This window comes from Brachionichthys hirsutus, chromosome 8 (genome assembly GCF_040956055.1).
Source record: "Brachionichthys hirsutus isolate HB-005 chromosome 8, CSIRO-AGI_Bhir_v1, whole genome shotgun sequence".
Taxonomy (NCBI): Eukaryota; Metazoa; Chordata; class Actinopteri; order Lophiiformes; family Brachionichthyidae; genus Brachionichthys; species Brachionichthys hirsutus.
Window position 1 is genome coordinate 12,772,841 of NC_090904.1, and position 20,079 is coordinate 12,792,919.

General features: G+C 44.4%; 1 protein-coding gene across 1 annotated transcript; it reads left to right on the top strand.

Annotated features, from left to right (window-relative positions):
• Positions 1-876: 876 nt before the first annotated feature.
• On the top strand, positions 877-18,169 carry LOC137898803 (ataxin-7). Its single transcript, XM_068742853.1, is given in 13 exon segments — positions 877-904; positions 5,565-5,780; positions 5,973-6,041; positions 10,777-10,881; positions 13,175-13,439; positions 14,317-14,648; positions 15,052-15,134; positions 15,439-15,670; positions 15,673-15,697; positions 15,922-16,102; positions 16,254-16,375; positions 16,446-17,607; positions 18,059-18,169. Coding segments are annotated over 13 exon segments (2,838 nt in total). The 3' UTR covers positions 18,077-18,169.
• Positions 18,170-20,079: the final 1,910 nt, after the last annotated feature.

Sequence of the window (20,079 nt, forward strand, 5' to 3'; positions counted from 1 at the left end):
TTCAATTTCAGAGATGGGAAACGACAGGAAAATGGGTTTTGTGGGTTTCCTGGCTCAGGATACCATTAACCACCACCATTAACAACCCACTCTGCCACCGATAAAAACATTTTAGAAGCACCAGAGATGCCTTAAACCAACAATTTTCCATCTATGAGCCACTCTTACTATTTAAATTGTCATTTAATTTGAAATGTCATGAGGCCCATGTATTTTTACAATCAACAAATTAACAACTGAATTATAAATGGTTTTTATCGATTATGTTTTCCAAATAGATTTTACAATGGACTGCCCGGTTATGTTACAACTTGGTGCCTGTGGGAAGTGCATTTTAAAAAAACACTCAAAATGATTGTGGAATAATCAGACTTTAACATGTGCAACACCTTTTTGCATTGATAACGATTACAATTCAAAACAGATTATAGTATTGTGTTTTAGCTTTTTGTGTTATTTATTCCATAATATCTTAATAACAATGTCTGATAAATCTTCTAATCTTGGGTTAACAGGCTTTATTGATCCACCATTAATAAATTATCCTCTTAATACTCACAATGTTTACAGGAATGTATTATTACGTATCACTAGGAAGAGAGAACCTGCCATATGTGCTCCATTTTGATTGACTGACTTCGCCGCCAATCCCATAAAGGGGCGGGACGTGTGGGAAATGAACCTTCAATGAGCGCAATCTTGTCTGGTGCGTCATGACGCAGTGACGGCCCTGTACCCAGAATGCAGTCTGGTAAACAGACATGGAAGCACCAGGTGAAGCCTTCCACAGAGGCTGAGCGTTGCATTCGGTGATTCAAACGCCTTCTGTCTCCTTCGACCTGCGCATCCAGTATATTTACGCCTGCCTGCTGCTACATGTACGTCTACAGCATCCAGACTATTGGTAAGAATTAAGTTATTGATGATCTGACACGATTGCCAATGACTTCTGCTAATGTTGTCAGGTTCCAGCCAGCTTCTTCGCTAACGCTAGTCATGGCTGGCTCCAAGCTTCGGCTAGCAGGCTAATGTAGCCACCGCTGCTTCACAGAAACGTACCAGTCACAGACCCACACTGGATAGGCCATACCTTCTTAGAGCATTATTTTTATTTTTTTACTGCTTTCTTTATTATCCAGTTTTAAATGTAGAACACATTTTAGACGTCAACAACATATGAAAAAATAGGATAGAAAAAAAAATAAGAAAAAACGTAACAAAAAGTGGTCAGGGAAATGAAGGAATTGTGTTATTCCTGTGTTATTTACATTAAAGTTTACTTTGTTTTACATTTTCTTCAGTTGTAAAGTACACTACTGTAATAACAAGTGTCTAACAAAGTTGCTGGAGCTGCTGAACATCTGGATTATCCTGTCAAATTGTTCTCATAATTGTGAATAACTGGTGCATAATATTATGCGGTAGTCCTGTAACTCTTCTCCAAAGTCTTCTTTAGTTAGTTATGAATTATAATCTCTGTTATGTGTATTCAAAGAATAATTTCCTTTTTTTTTCTTTTTTACCTGACTTGGTTCAAATGAATATTCTTAAACCCCCCAATAAAGATGACATTACCTATTTGGTAGCTAAATCCAGAAATTACAAGGTCTACTTTGCAAATTTCCTGAACAAAATATAAAAAAAAGTCTCCAAATACCTTAAATTGTTTTTCTTCAGTGCTAATACTTTATTAAACAAGATCTGTGACACATTGTTTTAAGCAGGATCAGATCCCATCTTGATTTGGTGCTGAGATTCTGACAAAAAAAAAATTGGCATGTAAAAAAAGTATTTTTATTATTGTTTTGAGTGCATTAATACTGCATATTGTAATCGCGTGTATAAAATACAATTAAGTGAACTGAGATGTCAAGTTGGTATGGAATTGCCCTGTTTTCCAGATTGGGGCAGAGCTGTTTGTTAGCATGGTAGCATGGTCAATAGCAAGTGGCTATTGGGTTATTATTTGAGTTTGACTCTGAGAGTGTCAAATCATACATTTGGAAAAACATTTTTTTTTAACCCCCCCCCCCATTGCATGTAAGGTGTATTGGCAAAATATTATATTTATCATCTATTTGTAATAATCAAAATTAAACAAGAAAAGTGTATATAATGTAGCTCAATCCAATCGGATTCCGACTGTCTTTGTGAAATATGAAATCAATTATGACTTTTACTGAAAACTGAAGTCCCAAACATTACTATTATAACGTTTTTCAGAGGTCTCAGTCCATTCCTCGGCAGAGATGTTCAGTGGGCCGGACCTCTCTGGATTGTTAATAATATTGATAAACTTTATTCATAGAACACTTTTCATACAAGAGGTGTAGCTCAAAAGGCTTCACAATCAGTAATAGCACACTGATGCATGAATAAATACAGACAATGAACAAGACAAGTAAATGATCAAATATATTAATAATAAAACAGGCCTTTTTGAACTTTGAGCTATTTGAGGGACGCTTTTGGAATGTCCGATGCTGTCCAAGGCTCCAAGCTTCAGTTTCATAGACAGAGGCATTCTCCTCTAAGATTTCCTGATACTTGAAAGACAACTTACCCTTTACCTACTGCAGCTTCCCAGTGTCTGTAGAAGCAGAGCAGCGACTGACCGAGCCATGCCTTTCTTCATGCTTCGTGTGGGTGGGCTGTTCTTTGCAGCATGTGTGCCGTTCATTTCCTTTAGACACACTGCTGATCTTTAGGTTCGGAATGTCTACGGTTCGGTGCTACTGCTCCACAGAAAGCATCCCAAAACCTTTGTGATCCATCTAGAAAGATGTTAGTGGGGCTGACTTGTCTTGTATTCGTGATTAACCGTATTGCTTAAAGAAGAATTACATATTACTTTAAAGAAGGTGATGCTGACCTGTCCTTTTCTCAATGTCTGTTTGTGTCTCCAGATTTCCTCTCCAGTGTGTTTGGCAGTCAGTGATTACCCAAACTCATGAGGATCAACTGAATAAATAAAAACACAAGTTCCTTCTTTCTAATTTTGTCAAGGTAAGATCCCACAGCTGCTCATTACGCTACACTCAATATTGTAAGTACAATAATTAGAAGTAGTTGTCAGCATTTGAAATCCTCACTGACTGTGAATACATATGTTGGGGGGGGGGGGGGGTCTTTACACTAATTTAATCTGCTACTGAAGAACGAGCGGGGGCAGCTGGTCAGTGGGCAGCTGAGAGACGTGCAGGGACTACCAACAGGAGTTAATGTGGGCCAGAGAAGGCCTGAATGGCCGTCCAGCATCTTCCATAACTAAGTTTACCAGGAACATGGGCTGCCTGCGCTGTTGGCCTGGGTTGGATTCTTGCAGTCATTTAAAAAATATATATAATTTTATAACATGGATTTTAGCCATTTTTTTTTTTTATTAGGGATAAAACATGAATTGGATGAATTGCATATATTCTGTGGAGACATTCTTGCTGTTGCTGCCAGACTCGAGTTTAGAGTTCCCTCACCTGAAACGTCCCACTTAATCCCTAACAACAAGTGAAAGTGGTTTATTATGGAACCTGCATATTTTCAATTCTCACTCATCAAATGAAGGACTACCGGTAGTTTTAACCAAACCGTTAGATTTGTGATTGAACATGGAAAAACTGACCAAGACGAGTCTTTAGATTGTATTTCATTTATGGACTGAGGTGTGTTCTCTGAATAATTTCAAAAGAGGTGAAAGAGAGGTGTACACCTATTTTTCTGTTTTATACTGAGAAGAGTTGTGAGAATAATTTGTTTACATTTTGAGAGTTTATTTTGTTGCACATTATTATTGATGTGTTTTATAACGACTCATTAATAACTGTAATAACTCTGACAAGTTAGTTTTATGTGTAATTACACAACACAGTTCAGTATTGCAATTTAGTCATTATTTCTTTCTATTTGGTTGACTGTTATAATAAATTCTATTGCTTTCATTATAGATGCACCACCAGGAAAAAAAAGTGTTTCAATTAGGCAGTATGCAATTAGAAGAGTGGAAACAGAAATGTTTCATGCAGTTTGTTACAAATGTATTTGCACTGTTGTGTATACTTGATTTTTCAGTGGGTGAGAATATTCAAAAAGCAAAATGAAAATGTCACAATTCTAACGCGTTGTCTACATAATGAGCCACGGAATGTGTCAATATGGCAGAGCAACACCAATCTTGTGTTGCATCAACAAACATATTGGTTAAACCTTCTTATGTCAGATCTTCAAAGCTACAGGCAACGAAATAGCAAACTCGTAAAAGAGGAGGGACAGTACAGGAAATGTTTTTAAAGTCATCTGCTGGATGTTATCTGTGGCAAGATAACATGAAGAATCTCCTTTTATTGTCTTTTTGTCAGTTGATTGTTGTAGATCACATTTCTCATTTGAAAGTGAAAGGTAAAACTTGCACTTAATATACATCTGAAAAATCCACTTTAGTGTGCTATGTAGTAGTGGATCTCTACAACGGTTTCTGATATGATCAAATCACGAACTGTAAATATGTTCCTCCTATTTTCCTATGTGTAAGGATTATATAATATTCAGAAATGTGTTGCTACAAATCTGCCTATTGATTTCTAAATCTCTAAAAATAATTATATTTATCCAGCAGTATATTACTATTAATGCATAATGAATATAACTGAGGAATCGAGACATGATCGGTGAGTAATTTTTGTTGTTCTAAGATTGTGCAATCATGTGAACTGTCTTATATTGTACCGATGGCTTTTCCATTTTTTTTTTAAAGGTGGTATCTCTTATATTTTAGAGGCTAATTTTTCCCAATCATGAGCAGAAATGTAAGATTTAAATATTGATACAGAGAATTTGAATGAGCACGGTGTGTACTGGGCTTTACGCTGTATATACTCCAAATCTTTATTTGCTGATCACACAAACATTAAAGTTATTTTATGTATTTATACAGATGAAGATCAATTTGCCTCATCCTCTCGGTAATTGATAAGCTACCTTTCACAACTCGACAGCGTTTTTCCTCATAAAAATAATAAACTTTAGCGCCTTTCATCGAAGAATTACATCGCAAATTGCTTAACAAGAAACATATTACATGCAAAAAGTCCTTCACCTTAATATAAACACAAACAGAATTTAAAAACAGGAATAAGAAATGAATGCAAACTTAAAAGATGACGATGGAATGCAGAATAATTAGTACAATTTAATTCTAAATCTAAAGCAGAGAACACTGACATGCAGTTAAATGACCATTTCGTTATATATTATAATAATACAACTAGTTATGCTAAGCGTTTGATATTTATTTATTTTTTACGGGCAATGTTTCCATCAACCAGCCAAGTAGTTTTTGAGTATTGGAAGTAAAATCAATCACGGCTAACGCTAATTAGCCTACTCATAAACAGCCAGCCATTCCGCTTTTCAGATTCAGATTTCTGTACTTCTTCCTCGTTCGTTCTTCACACCGGGGCCTTTTCCGAGGGGCGGGTACGGTGAAACAACACGCGCTAGCGCGTGTGTCAATCAGTGTTAAAACTCCGCCTGTCCCGAGCGCGACCAACTCTTGTGTTATTACATTGTAGCGGAAAGAATGTCGGAAAAGGCCGAGGATGACGTCAGAGGGGAGCAGCGCCGAGCGGCTCGGCAGCAGCTGAAGCAGCAGCAGCAGATCCAGCGGGGAGAAGGCTTCACAGCAATGGCGACTGTTGCGGAGCGGAGACCATTGCCTAGTCCAGAAATAATGCTGGGACAGCCTTGGAGCAACTGGATCGACGCCGCCAAACTCCACGGTAACGACGGTGAGTCCCGTAGCGTCCCGAATGCGCGTTCGGTAGCAATGTGGAGCGCGACAGTTGCCAGTGTCTGTCCTGTTCGGCCGATCGCATGCAGTTTTTGGTGGAATATGAAGAAACACTACCGGTAGCAACAGCACGAGCAAGGCGAGCAAGTGCAACTATTTATTTGTGCGCGTCGGATCGCCTCCTTTTCAGGTGCTGAATTGGAGGAAAGTTTTAAAGACTTGGGGAAAAATCGAGAAGCCATGCGTTTGTGCAGAGAAGGTGAGTACTGTATGTTTTCTATTTATTTTTTTTGTCTGAGTAGGGCCAGAGGTGTATTTTGGTTCTGGAGGTTTTTGCACACACAAACACAGACTGAAACACTTTACAGCTTATTTCGGCTAAAGTGTTAAAGCCCATTGTGATTAAAGCACATCATTAATTTGTTGGAGGTTAAGTGTCTCTTGTTCTTGAGGTGGGTGACATTTAAATCTGACCTCAACATAATTGAAGTCTTAATAACTTGAATTGTATTAGTATATAGATTAAAATATGCTTAAAGCTGACAAAGCAAATTAGGACAAACCTTTCTAGATGAACCAGAGTTGAAAACATTACAATTAAAACGGCTTCTTACTTTTAGGAGTTGCTCTTTCGGATCTTTAAAAATACTTTGACGTTGGACAAAGATTGATCAAAATGTTACATTTCAGATAGCTTTGAAGCATTTGCTGACAAACCGATGCGATTTCTAAATTTCTAATTTGAGCAGACCTTCTACATTTGACACGACGACGGATAACGACTGGTAACAAAATGATGGAATGAATATGTTCTGTTTGATTTTCTCCTCTCTAAACACGTTGTTGGTTTTACTTTTAATATTGTAATAGTAGAAGGGTAATCAGTCGTAGCAGCATGACGAGAAATACCTGATATAATACGCGCCATCTTCCTTCCTGAGTGTTTCAGATCATTTTGTACTTTTGTGAATATCTCCATTAGAGTGTGTGTATTTATCTTGTTGCCATGTTTCAATGATATAATCTTCAACATATCAGTAATTAAAATATCTCGACAATCACGGTTTTACACAACTGTGAGTTCTTAGGAACAAGATTCTGTGGGTAGTCTGGCAAACAGACATGCCGTTGCAGACAAATAAAAGTTTTGCTAGAGGAGAATGAGCGCAGGGTTGACTGTTTGCCTTCTCCTTCGTCGAGTGGATGGACGACCTCACGGAGGTTTCATCCTGACGCAGGCCCAAACGTACCTGCTGTGTTTTTATTTCATGGAAAAGGGCCGATCTCAGTGACGTGATTGACTGTTGGTGATCTTTATGAAAACGTCTACTGTGAGCAGAGAGGAGTAGGAGACGGATCCGTTTTAGTCCCACTTCCTGTGTTACTTTTTTTTTTTTTTTTTAAAGGTTTATGATTAGATAGGTCAGTTTAATTCATTAACTCTGGCAGCCTTTTCAGTGGCATCGTGCAGCACTTTTTTTTTGTAGTAATAACTTTAGCGCCTCTAAGAATCTGCTCTGATTTGCTGCGCTGTCCAGACTCAGATGGCGTCCGGTTAATTAACGCGGTACCGTCGTTATCTAACCTGTGATGAAGTGCTCGCCACAGGTGAACGAACACCTATCGACCAGCCAGGTCCCTTTCATTCTCTCTGTGAATGCCCCCCCCCCCCCCCCCAGCCAGATGTCTCTTCCTGTACTGTCCTCTGCTTATTGGGGAAGTCAAATAAATGGTCAACGTTTTTAGTTTGACATGCATCATTGGCTTGTTGTCACCCAGGAAGTAATGCGGCTGTTTGTATGACAGAAAAAAAAAAGATGTATGTTTTCAATCAGAGGAAACATATTAAGACATCCACGGCTAATGCATTACGTTTCTTTTTGTCTCCTGCTCAAGGACACAGGGGCGGAGCCTGTTAAATGTGACCTTGCAGTTAAAGGACGGTCATTCTTTTAAAACACAAAGATTACGATACATTTGTTATTTTTTTTTACAGCTTTATGACTTGTGTGTGGATGTGATTTGGCAAACAAATTCAATCTAATAACGAACAAATCTCAAGGACTACCTTCAGACCGATTGTTGGTTTAGATTTATAAAGACGTCCGTGTGTGATCAACCTTTTTCAGTTCCTAAAAGAGATGCTTTGCTTCGTTTTATCTGAATCCGATTATCAAATGTAAAAACTTTATCAAATATATTGAAACATAACGACACGTATTGTTCGATATATATTTAATGATTTTTTTTTAATGAAAACATTTTGTAGTTTTACAAGCCTTTGTCTGTATAAACAAACACATGGAAAAGCAGAGCGGGCGCAAGGCAGAACTGGTCAGTATCTGAGACAAACGCGTTGCTGGAGCTCCATTTGGAAGAGTTAACGCAAAGTAACAGCGCAAACGGGAAACACGCGCGAAATAACGCTAAAGTTTCAAGCAGAAAAGGGCGGAGCGATGTTTTGTTTACAACAGAAGTCGCTACGGCTAATTCTACTACTATTTCCGGTATATTTGATAAAATTGCGCACGCTAAAATCATTTATTACAATCGACGCAAGTCCTAATCAGATCAATATTTTTAGGGTCCATGAACACAGTGCATCCGATCATAATTTGAATCCAAAAGTCTTATCGGATTAACATGCAACTTTTCTTTGTCTCAAGAAGCTACAGCATTTACTGACTCACTGCAGCCAGCCCTGCTCTATTGACACCTTAATTAATATATATCAATTGTAATGTAGCAGAAAGGGTCCAGAGGATTTGAAACACCGGTTGATGACAGAAAACTAGACGAAACTCTGGTCTGTGTGTGTGTGTGTGTGTGTGTGTGTGTGTGTGTGTGTGTGTGTGTGGTACGTTTATTACTAGTGGATGACAACACCGCTGGCATGACTCACTGTCAGATTCCTCCTATGGTGCAGCGACTGTTCAAACTCACACCTCGTAAAAATGTTTTTCAGTTAATGACTGATGAAGTCACTCAATAACTGTCTTGCTTTTTAATCCGCTGCTGTGGCAATGCACCCTGGGAAATGTGCAGACTACCGGTTAGAATTAGTGCATGGTGCTCAGCGGCAGCTAACCGTCGGCCATTTATCCTTGCTGTGGATGAAGATGCTAAAACTGGACTATCATCCTCTTCCTCTGTCTTGTGCTCAAAGGCTCTTTTCCTCGCAGCTGTAGTCCTGCTTCTCTGCTCTATTTCTTGCAGTGTTTTATTTTTTTGGGGGGGGGCTTTGCTCAGTTGCTCGCTCTCTCCTACACCGTGCCTTCCTTTCTCTCTCCATTTCATCTCCCACTTGCACAAGAATGAAGACTTGAGTACGAGGCAGGCAGGCAGGCCTTTTTTTAGCAGCATGGTTCTGTCTGTGCCAGCGCGCTGAATGGAGAGTGGCGAGGTGATCTAGGTAAGCTGCTTTTGTACTTGAACAACCGGTATGGAGAACGTACCAAGTAAACAGCCGCGGCCGTTTGGGAATGCGTCCCGTTTGACCTCGCTGGTGATCCAAGAGAAGCTGGAGTCTTAATGGAGGAGTTACTGGTTTAAGGAATCGGCGTACTCCCTAAAGGCCAGCTTCCAAATAATGCTAACTTCTCACACACGCATAACATTTATGCAGATAGACGGACTTCAAATATTTCTTGCTGTCAGGGTGGCTAAAGTCTCTGCTATAAATATTCTCGGCTATTAAAAACTTGGGCCGTTTTGCTACTGGGAGAGGTTGCGTCTTTTTAAGCTTGCTACTTTCTTTAGACTCGTCTCGTGCACGTCAAGCACACTTGTGCACAGTTTTGACACAGTTTTGAAGCTCACTTTGTTCCTCTGGAGCTGTGGGAGCATATCCTCTCTAGTTTCTCTTCATTTTCTTGAATCTTGTGCTTTATTTTGTGAAGGTTTCTGTTGGCTACAGCTGCACCGTGGATGTGCTGCTCTGCTCTTCCTAATCAGCGGTGCGATTATATTGCAATTGATATATATATTGCAATTTGACCTCTTTGTGTTTGCTGTCTTCTGGCACATGGTTCATGCTATTTAAGTGCACGCTCCTCTGGCCCCAGACTCATTTGTTGGCTTGGCGTTGGAGCTCCTGCCATCCATGCTGCTTTAAGCGGCTCGATCCCTGCCAAACTCGGGCGCTGATGTTTGGACTCCTCTATCTTGTCTTTTTCACTTAGCCTCACAATGCCCCAGGCCATCTGTCAATAATGCAGCTTGTGGTTTTTTCTACGCCGGAGTACAATTTTGATCACGTTCAGACGGGTCATCTGTGGACCCTGACTTTCTTGCTGCTCGTGCTTTTATTATGGGGCACCTAAAAAGCTGGCGCGCCTTAAGCCTCGCTTCCACCAAAGTGCTTACGGTATAATTCTCTTCAAAACTGTATGCAACCCATAATAAACGCCAATCAATTCTGTGTTTCAGACAGTTCATAGGCTTAAATATCGGTGGGGTTATGGGTTTTTTTTCAATAGTTTTATATTCATATATAGTGATTCAGGTGAGGCCACGTTGGGCGAACAAACCGCTCGACCTTAACGTCTGTCAATGTGTTTAACCACCTCAGAGGAGTTTAAATATCGACCAGCCGGTCGGATGGCAGGCGAAACATCTTCAACATCGAAACCGGAGTCCAGTCGCTTCAGATTGAACTCTCGGGGGTTAGAAGTGTCGGAAGCATTTTCAGTATCTTTTTCAGATATGCTTTGATGATCGAACGACCACTCTAAAAGAATTTACGGTACGATTGACTCGGTCATCGGTGAGATGCGTCTCCATCAGACGACTCGCATTCTAAAACGATTACTTGTTTTCAGTGCTGCGACGTCTGAATTACCAAGGCCATAACCGACTTTTCCTTTCTATGTATTTTTTTTTTTTACACTGTGTTTTGCTGCTTCATTGCGGCACCAAGTAGTTGTAGAATGTTTTTCCATGTTCCTCCGTTTGACTTGTGTCCTGTGTGATAGATTCTCTCCCCCTGTGCACAGACATGCCAATATTCGGCCAGTATCCAGCACAGGACGACTTCTACCTGGTGATGTGCAACCACTGTGGCCAGGTAGTCAAGCCCCAAGCCTTCCAATCGCACTACGGTAAGTGGCACGGGCGGTGAGGCACGCACAGACGTGCCTCACCGCTTCACAATTCACCTGTGTGTGTTTATTTCATTGTGTGGATTTCGGCTGCCCTTTGGTTCTCTTGGCTCTCCAATTAAGGTGCTTAAGTAATTATAGAGCTGTGGATGTAGTGACTGTATCGTCACCATGGAGCTCTGAAAGCGCGTGTGCGTGCACGACAACAGCACGAGATCACTGTGAAAGGAATACGCGTTTTGTTGTCATGCCATCGAGCTACATGGAAGGCACTACGTTGGGTGATTTGTGTCTTAAATTTGTCTTCTGTCGTCGTCGGTGAAGTATTGTCAGTCTCGTGAGTCTCTCCATGAAGTGTTACTGCTTTCATGGTTGTCGAGGACGGCCACAAGGGGGCGGTATAGAGGTACTTGGCTCCTGAGCTGTGCTTCCTTCCTTCCAAATCCAAAATTCCAATCCAAACTTGAAACACGTTGTCATTTACAATCATAAATCTGCGTAACTCGGTACGGCCTCACAGATGAACCTGCCCGAACCGCCGATGTTTGGCATGTTTAAGGTTATAAATTATATCCGTAAGAGATTATAACTGTAACTCATCATTTCAGCATCACAACCAAAAAAAAAGTCAAACTAAGTGACTGTTTTATCATACATTTCCATTTAGAGTAGAAAACGCTCTGAATTTCCTTTGATTTTGCTCCATCCGATGCCATCGGAGGGGTAGATGTTTGTTTTGTGAAGGCGTTGATCTTAGCACCATTGAAATTCTCTAAATGACTTTAGTGTTCCTCCTAAAGTGCATCTGACTCCCATAAAGAATCTGTGCATCTTGGCTGAGGCAGATCCCAGCAGGGGATCTGTGAACAACCATTTTGCACATGAATGGAACAAGACTTCAACGTACTGCCTTGACTGATCTTACACACAGAACACAGTAAATGTAAAGCAGCAAGCGTGCAGATAACAATACGCTCGTCTGAACGTGAGGAATGGAAAGTATCTCAGGTATTTACTGACTTTGATCTAATTTCACTTCACCTCTTTGTTCTTTCCAGACATGTTGGTCGTGCTTCGTTTGAATTGAAGCTTAACTGCTTCCATCATTTGCGGTATTGCTGCGAAGAATCTGGAGGTTAAGATATGGCGTCTGTGGTTCTCTGCCCTCCTATGGACACATTGCTCTTGACTCCTCTTTCTCTCGTCTTCCACTGCTCCTGGTGTTGAGTCTCTTCCCTCCGCTTGTCCTGGCGTGACATTGTGCAGGGGGTTGACTGGTTTAGAGAGGACAAGCAGCGGGGAAGGGAAAACATGGCTGCCGGGAAAGGAGGAGGAATGATATTGGGATCGTGTGAAGTGCATCTGTATCAGTGTCTCATCCGCTGTTGCTGTAGCAACGAGCTTGTTTGCTCATCATCTGCTGAGACTGCGCTTTGGCCTGTGGCCCTATTCCCAGATTCACCATGCTGTTAGTCTAGCAAAAGGTTAGCTAGCCAAGAACAAGTGAGATGATCCAGAGATCACCATGTGGACGGTGTCAATCCAAGTAGGAGGGGAATGAGCTGCTTGGCGGAGGTTTGTGCTCTCTGAGTGCATTTCTAGTTATCCATTCCATTCCATTGGATCGATTGTTAATAGTCGGTGTCTACTTTTCATAAAAGAACTTTAGCATTCCACCAGAAGCTACCGGTGGTTAGCTTTTGCCGTGCTGGCGCCTGTTCATTGATTGTTCATTGATGCATTCTGTTGTCGGTAATCTCTCTGAGACGAGTTTGTGGTGGAACAGCAGTGGAAATGTCAGTGGATTTTATTTCAAGTGTTCCATTTCATTGTTGTCTGCTGCAACTAAAAATAGCAAGTGGTGCGAGCTCGCTTTTGAAAACTCCGGCATCTCCACGTTTATTGTGCTAAAACATGCACGTCTGAAAAGTCTAGTGAGCTTCAGCGTCCCTTTTAGATGTCAGCTCTTACTGATAACCCCCCCCCCCCCCCCCCCTCGTCTATTTCTGTCTTTCTGTGCTCGACTCCATATCACTGTGACCTTCTCTACTGTCATGCTGCCTTTTATCATTGAACTCCGCCACTGCTCTCAGAAGCTCAGACAGGAAACGAAGCGTTTGACCTGTTGCCTCTTTCTATTTCAGGCTGAGTTGACATGAATCACAAATGAAAATTCTCAATTATCGTCTTGTCTTGGTTTTACGTCTTCGTAGCCTACTATAAAGCTCCGCCATTATTATTGTGTTTAAACGATCATTCTTTAATGCCAGCCTCGTTCACACTGCCCCCCCAGAGAGAAGACACAATTCAGTCAGCAAGCCGGCCTCCGCCGCACCCTTCCCAGTGTCGGGAAGGAATCGGAGCGGTGGCGGCGGACTAGCTGGAGTGACGAGCGGAGGCATCCTCTGTCGTCCTTCCACCGCTGGATCCACTTTACCCTCCTCTTCACCGTCGTCCTCCTTAAATCCCAAACTCCTCAAACCTGCCAAAGAGAAGCTGCCGGGCATTCAGCGAAGACCCCCGTTCGGCCCCTTCAGAATGATCCAGCCGGACAAAATGTGAGTTCCAGCGTCTGCTACCGGTGGATGGGATTATTTCGACACTAATCCACTTTCCAGGGGTGGCATCAAACAGCGTGTTCTCTCTACGGTATAATTAGTTCTTATATCGGTCATTGACAATATAAATCCACCATTGATCTGTGTTCAGTCATCTTTAATTGATTGACTCCTCCAAACCCAGAAAGCTGGTAATCTGTGGTACCTTCACTGATATTTATTTCAACTTAAATCTCCAGATGCCTGTTTTTGCACGACCAACACTCCAAAGACTCTGCAGCAAACATAAAACACGCCTTAAAGCAGGTCCTCACAGGAGCAGTTCATCATTATTTACAGTAATAGAGGTCGAACGATGTTCTTTAATTGTCTTTTATGTTATGTTTTAAATATTGAATTTAGAAACATAAGATTAGTTATTAATAAAGAGTTATTTCTCGACTTAATTTATTTTAAGATATTTTGAAGAGTAGATTTATTTTGCTAATCGGACAGATTAGGAAAAAAAAGGTCACAATATCAATACCAACCTAAATCTGGATCACTGAGCAAACTGTTTAATAATCAGGTCCTCAACACGCTAACTAAAGCTAGCTTTACTAGCACAGTAAAGTGGGAGCGATTCTATTTCTTCTGCTTCTGCTCCTCTTCAGTTTCAACCTGGAGTTGTGTTTAGGATCCGCCAGAGAAAAGTGATCTGCTGTGTTTTCACTGCTTCTTGATAAACCACTGATCGTATTAGATTTGTGTTTTGTCCTTCCAGCCCCATCCATGCGTGCACATCTGTCACTCACCAGGCGTTCCTCACCGGCTCCGTGTTTCTAACGCTCAGCTTCCTCCTTGCTGCCCTCTTCATCTCTGTAACCTTCTCTTCCAGCCTCACCCCGGCTGTCAAGGTGGAGAAGATTCATCTGAGGGTGGACACGTCAGCTAAGCCGATTCAGGCACCATCTGCCCCCGCCACCACTTCATCCTCCTCTACATCAACTGCTAGCATCACAATGAGCTCCAACACTACCACCTTCACCACTTCCTCCTCATCATCAGTCCTTAAACCAGGCCTTAACTGTCCCTCCATACCAAAGCCTCCATTGCTGGCCCCGGGTCAGATTCCCAACGGCAAGGGTCACCTCTCAGTCCTCTCGGACAAGAAGCAGGACAGCAGCAGCAGTGCCAGTAACAGACGCCACCTGAACAGGAAACTGACAGGTGAGTTGGAGGCGGGACCGGCGAGAACGCACTTAAACACACGCTGCTAATACTTCGTGTTGTCAGGTCTGATTCGTGAATTGAGGGTGGTAAAAGCGGGCGTGAAAATGAATCGTTTAATGAAAATAGTTTATATTTGCAATATGACAATACCATAAATAACATGCTGGACCTTCTCGGTTTACATGACAAACTTTTACGAAACTCTCAGATCAAAAAAGTGACGTGTACGTCAGGAAGTGTTGCAGCTCACAATCCTTGACCTGTTTCTGCCTCAGAATCTCAGCACGTTCATTTTAGCATGTTTAATTTGAGAGCTTATATTTTGGAGCTTATTTGCCACAATATATATATATATATATATATATGAGTAACCATTTTCCTCTCCCTCACGGCTCTTCAGAGCGCGAGTTCAATCCAGATATCCACTGTGGCGTTGTGGATATGACGGCTCGGAAGCCATGCACAAGATCCCTAACATGCAAGGTGAGCAGCCTGATAAAACGGAAGATGCTCGACGAATCACACGAGAAAACAGCCGTTTGTAATTGTTGTCAGTATTAAATGATGAGGGATATAAATTATTATTATGAGGGATTATACCATTATTACCCCTCGCCATGATTAAGGCTTGTATTGATCGAGGCTATGACTTCGATTACATCGGCACAAAACGAGTCTTTCCAAAAGCGAAGAATTCTGGTTATAGGATTTTAAAATAAGATCATTTTCACCAAAGTCACTCATAAAGCCAATCATCTCGTATCCGACTTTTCCGATATCCCACCAGACACATTCCTTAAACCAGCGGCGGGCGGTGCCGGGGCGGAGGAAGCGCTTTGACACGCTGCTCGAGGAGCACAAGAACCGAGCGAGGGAGCGGGAGAGAGAAGTCCATCCGCCCCATTCCCAGCAAAACCCCTCTCTCAGGGACCCACACCCCTCCTCCCACGATGCCCACCTGGTCGCTCACGGCAACGGCCCTGCCCCAGACGCCACTAAGCCTTTGTCACTCGGCAAGCCAAGTTCCACAGCCCTGGTCTTCCACGGTATGTCACGCGTCTTAGGAACGTTGTGTGTGTGTGTGTGTGTGTGTGTGTGTGTGTGTGTGTGTGTGTGCGTGTGTGTGCGTGTGTGTTTTACGTTTAGTGGCACAAGACAGACTTGATCTTTGATGACTTGCAATCTGCGTTTTACATCCACGGACACGGACCCCTTTGAGTTCGACACGAGCCGTTTTGCTGACTCACCGGCCACACTGTCTGCCCACCAGACTAAATAGCAGGGGGGGCACTTTCGGCGACCCCGCAGTGGCCAATGAGATGCCGCACCATCCCCAAACCACCCCCGATGGGGTTTCGCGGCCCTCGAGTGACGAGGGCGAGAATGAGGAGCGGGAGGACAACGACAGGCTGGACTGTCACTATTCAGGTTACCACCCTCGACCGGCAGCTGTGAGTAAAACCGTCGACTTTAAAACGGAATCCTTGCCGTCTCTTGTTTTGCTTCAGACTCGATTGTGCCACAAACCTAACGATGGCTTTTATACTGAACTCGATGTTCGTAGCAGATCAAAAGTGATCAGGACTTCCTCTCTGTTCCCAGTACTGTACTTTCGGAAGCCAACTGTTCGGGAGAGGCTGCTACTCCTTTGACCGGCGGTGGGACAGAGTGCGATGTGCCCTGACCACCATGATGGACAAGCATGTCAACGCCCAGATGTGGAAGTAGGTCTCGTTTTTTGTTTTAAGATCAGCACACTTCACTTGGTGGTAACTCGTGACAATCTCCCTGCAGGAAACTCCCGTTGGCCTTGGAGAACTCCTCCTCCGTCGCACCCGCCCATAGGACAAGCACAAATTCCCACAGTAGCACTCCCGCGCCAAGCTTCCTTGGCCCCCCTGCCACCTTGTCCCAGACGCCGTACAGCCAGTCTTACGAGGGTAAGCCCACGCTCTCCTACGGGACCACCCTAAACGCCCGCAGCTCCCCGCAGGGTGGGCCCGAGCACCCGGCCTACGGCGTTACGCAGGCCCGGCAAGTGTCTTCGTCGCCGCAGATGCCTTCAGCCCACTCGTCCTCGTCGTCCTCCTCTTCGGCTCCGTCCCTCGCCTCAGGCCGGGCGCTCAAGTCCCGTTCCGCCAGCAGCAGCACTACCAGGTCGTCGTCGTCGTCCTACCGGCCCAAGGAGATCTCCTCTGCCTCCTCCACGCCCGTCGCCCCCAACTCCACTGCTGGGGGAGTAAATAGCACCAGTAGCAGCACTACTCTAGGCTTGGTGGGGAAGAAAAGGAAGAACAGTTCCATTCTTTCTTCATCCCATTGCCCCTTGGACTCCTCCTCTTCTAATGCCAACTACTCTTCCTCGTCCTCCTCCTCTTTCAAGAGGAACTCTGCAAACGTCGCCGGCTCAGGGAGCGCCTACCACCACGGCTCATTGGGTTCGTCTTCCTCGTTATCGCTATCCTCCTCCCACAGTGGAGTTCACAGCGTGGGCCTTAACTGCGGCCCCACTGTGCGGACCAACTCGCTCAGCCTCAAGGCTGAACCCTCTGGGGGCTCGGCGGGGGGCTCCTCGGGGCCGCCGGCGCGAGGCCCTCCCTCTGGCAGCCCCGCAGAGTCCATCAAGCGCATGAGCGTCGTGATGAACAGCAGCGACTCCACCCTTTCCCTCGGACCCTTCGTCCACCACCAGTCCTCGTCCGACCACCACGCCGGCTTCAGCCACCACTCAGACGGGCGCCTGGAGAGCAAGAAGCGCAAAAGCTCTCCTGTCTCCAGTGGCGTTCATAGCGGAGGTGGGGCAGGAGGCCTCGGAGGAGGAGGGGGAGGGGGAGGGGGGGCGGGACCGGGCAGACTCAAAATGGCCAAATCGCCTGCCATTAACAACATCCATGGGAAGCACGGGCGGAGCATTCCAGGGACGCCGGCGCTCCCGAACAACTCCCACTTACACCAGGTAGGCTTCGAACCATCCCAAAGAGCTTCACGTATCCATTTAGCTCGGGCTAACATTCCATGGTTGTCGTGACAACCATCAGTATTAAAAGCTCTTCACCTCTGCCTGTGAGACAAACTCAGCGGGTGAAAATGCCTCCATTCCTGCCAAAGTGAGCGTAGAATCAGGAACAGGGGGAGGGGGGGGGGTGACCCATCCAGGTTGATCAAATCCCAGAAATCCCAGGAAGGAACCGCGACAGAGTTTCCTGTTCAGCTATTATATTATTGCCACCGTGAAATGTCAGACATTTTTGAAGATGTTTTGAAAATAGCTTCAAATGAAACTATTTTGTAATTTAATCACGATTAAAAGCGGAACCAATGTGCGGAGGGAGATCCTACGTTCTTACTGAGAAGCTGTTTCTTGCTTGTTAACTATACAAGCGTCTTTGTCTCCCCTCTCCTCCCAGCCAAAGGCCCGTCCCTGACGGCGGTGTCCGGCCCCTGCGTTTGGAACCGGCAGGCGATGGTCCCGAGCGGCCCGCTAACCGCGCCGGACCTTAAGAGGCCTTTGAAAAGCAGACCCACACTACTCTCAGCTTCCCACAATCCTCAGGGTGGAGATCATCTGGACTGCCTCGTGATGTCAATGTGGTCCTTACTATTTCTCCCAAAGCCATGTGTGTGTGTGTGTGTGTGTGTGTGTGTGTGTGTGTGTGTGTGTGGGTGGGGGGGGGGGGTGCAGTGGCACTGTAGAGGTTACCTTGGAGCCCCCCTGCTAAATTGTTGTCCGAGTATTCCAAGAGGTCTTCCTGTCCGGTTCGAACAGTAGCAACAGCGGGGTTGGGGTGGGGGTGGGGGTGGGGGTGGGGGGGCATCTTGAGCTGCAGTTCAGCCCATCGGGTTCAGGTTAAGGGCTGCCGAGCAACTGGGGAGAAAACCCTCCGATCTCTTCCATGTCCGTTGGAATGCGTGAGCGAATGTGTATTTGCGTGTTGAGTGTTTTTCTCACGTCCGATTCTGCTGGACGACTGGAATATCCAACTTAATGACACCCCCAGCGCCTGATCTCAGAAGCCTTGGAAAGAGAGCAGGAGGAGGAGCAGCAAAGACCTTCAACCGCACGCCGTCGCCACGCCGTGTTGAATTAGCCTCGGGCTGCGTGCCGTAGCCCGAGAGGAGCCCACAAGGACAGATCTGGTCCGTTCTTTTATTGTCCAGAATAATTATGCAAGTGGTACCTTTCTCTGATTTCTTATGAGCTTTTTTTTTTTTTTTTTACACTGAACTGCAAAAGAGTCTTTGTAGTTGTCCCGGAGACGGTTGTGCTTTCAAATGTGAAAAGGGACGCCTGATGTGCCGTTCCGATTGCACCTCTTGTCAGAGGAGGTAGCTCGGTGTTGAGGAGGGGGGGGGGGGGGGACGACATCCGAGGTCACGTTCGGAAACCTTTTCATTGTGCAAAAACTATCACTACAGTAGACCCGCCCCCAAAACTGTGAACAACACTAGACGACTGCTTTCCCCACGGGCGCTGTCGAGTTGCCCAAAAGCTGTTTACCTGAAAGTCGGGCCGTCTTGCCCACGAAGTGGCGACGACGCGCTTCTCGCGTGGCGATGAAGGAAGTCTCTGCAAGCAGCGCCGCTGTTGCCACACAGCGTTCCGACTTTGTACCCGCCGAGCTGCGTAGTTGTGAATTGTACTGTTTATTTTGCCTACGTAAAGGAATCAGGTACGGTACGTCTTAACTGGAGCAGACTTTATGCACGTCGCCTGTCTTCTGTGGGTCCGATTGCCCCCCCGCCCCCCCCCCCCATCCCATGTGTAACCACTACCCAACCTCTGTGTTTTAAAGCTTCAATGCCTCTTCCCCGACTCTACAAATGTGCCGCCGAGTAACGATGTTTGGGATGGGCCAGACGTAACTCTCTTCCTTTGTCAAAAGGGAGTCTTAAATCAGGCGACCGCTGCCCGTCTCGTTGGGGCGTTGGCTTATCGTGGGTTTCGTGGTGCGAGGTTCATAGAGATGGCTTCACCAGGACGCATTTCAAACCTGTCGATTCGCGGAACCTCCCCTGATGTCAAGATGGTGGGAAAAGCGGGAGGCGATTTTTCAAAAAGAGATTCTTAATTAAGCTCGTTTTTTTTTTTTCCTCCTCTTCTTCTTGTAGCCTACGCATCAAACGAGTGTTGAAGTATCCAATATTTGAGAATACGTATTTTGTTAACAAATTGTAAATAGCGATATATGTATTTTTGCACAGGCATTTTTCGTACACGCTGGAATTTTTTGGTACAATTTTAGAAAAAAGTCATTTATTTAGTAACAAGAGAAAATCAGATGTTAGTGGTTCACTGCCAGGTCTATATAATGCAATATGCCTATAATGTAGAAGCTGAAGCATCTCATGAATCGTGTACTGAAAACCTTTAACGGAACAAAGAGGAAGTGTCGCCACTGTAGCACGTCTGTCCGACAGGATACCTTTA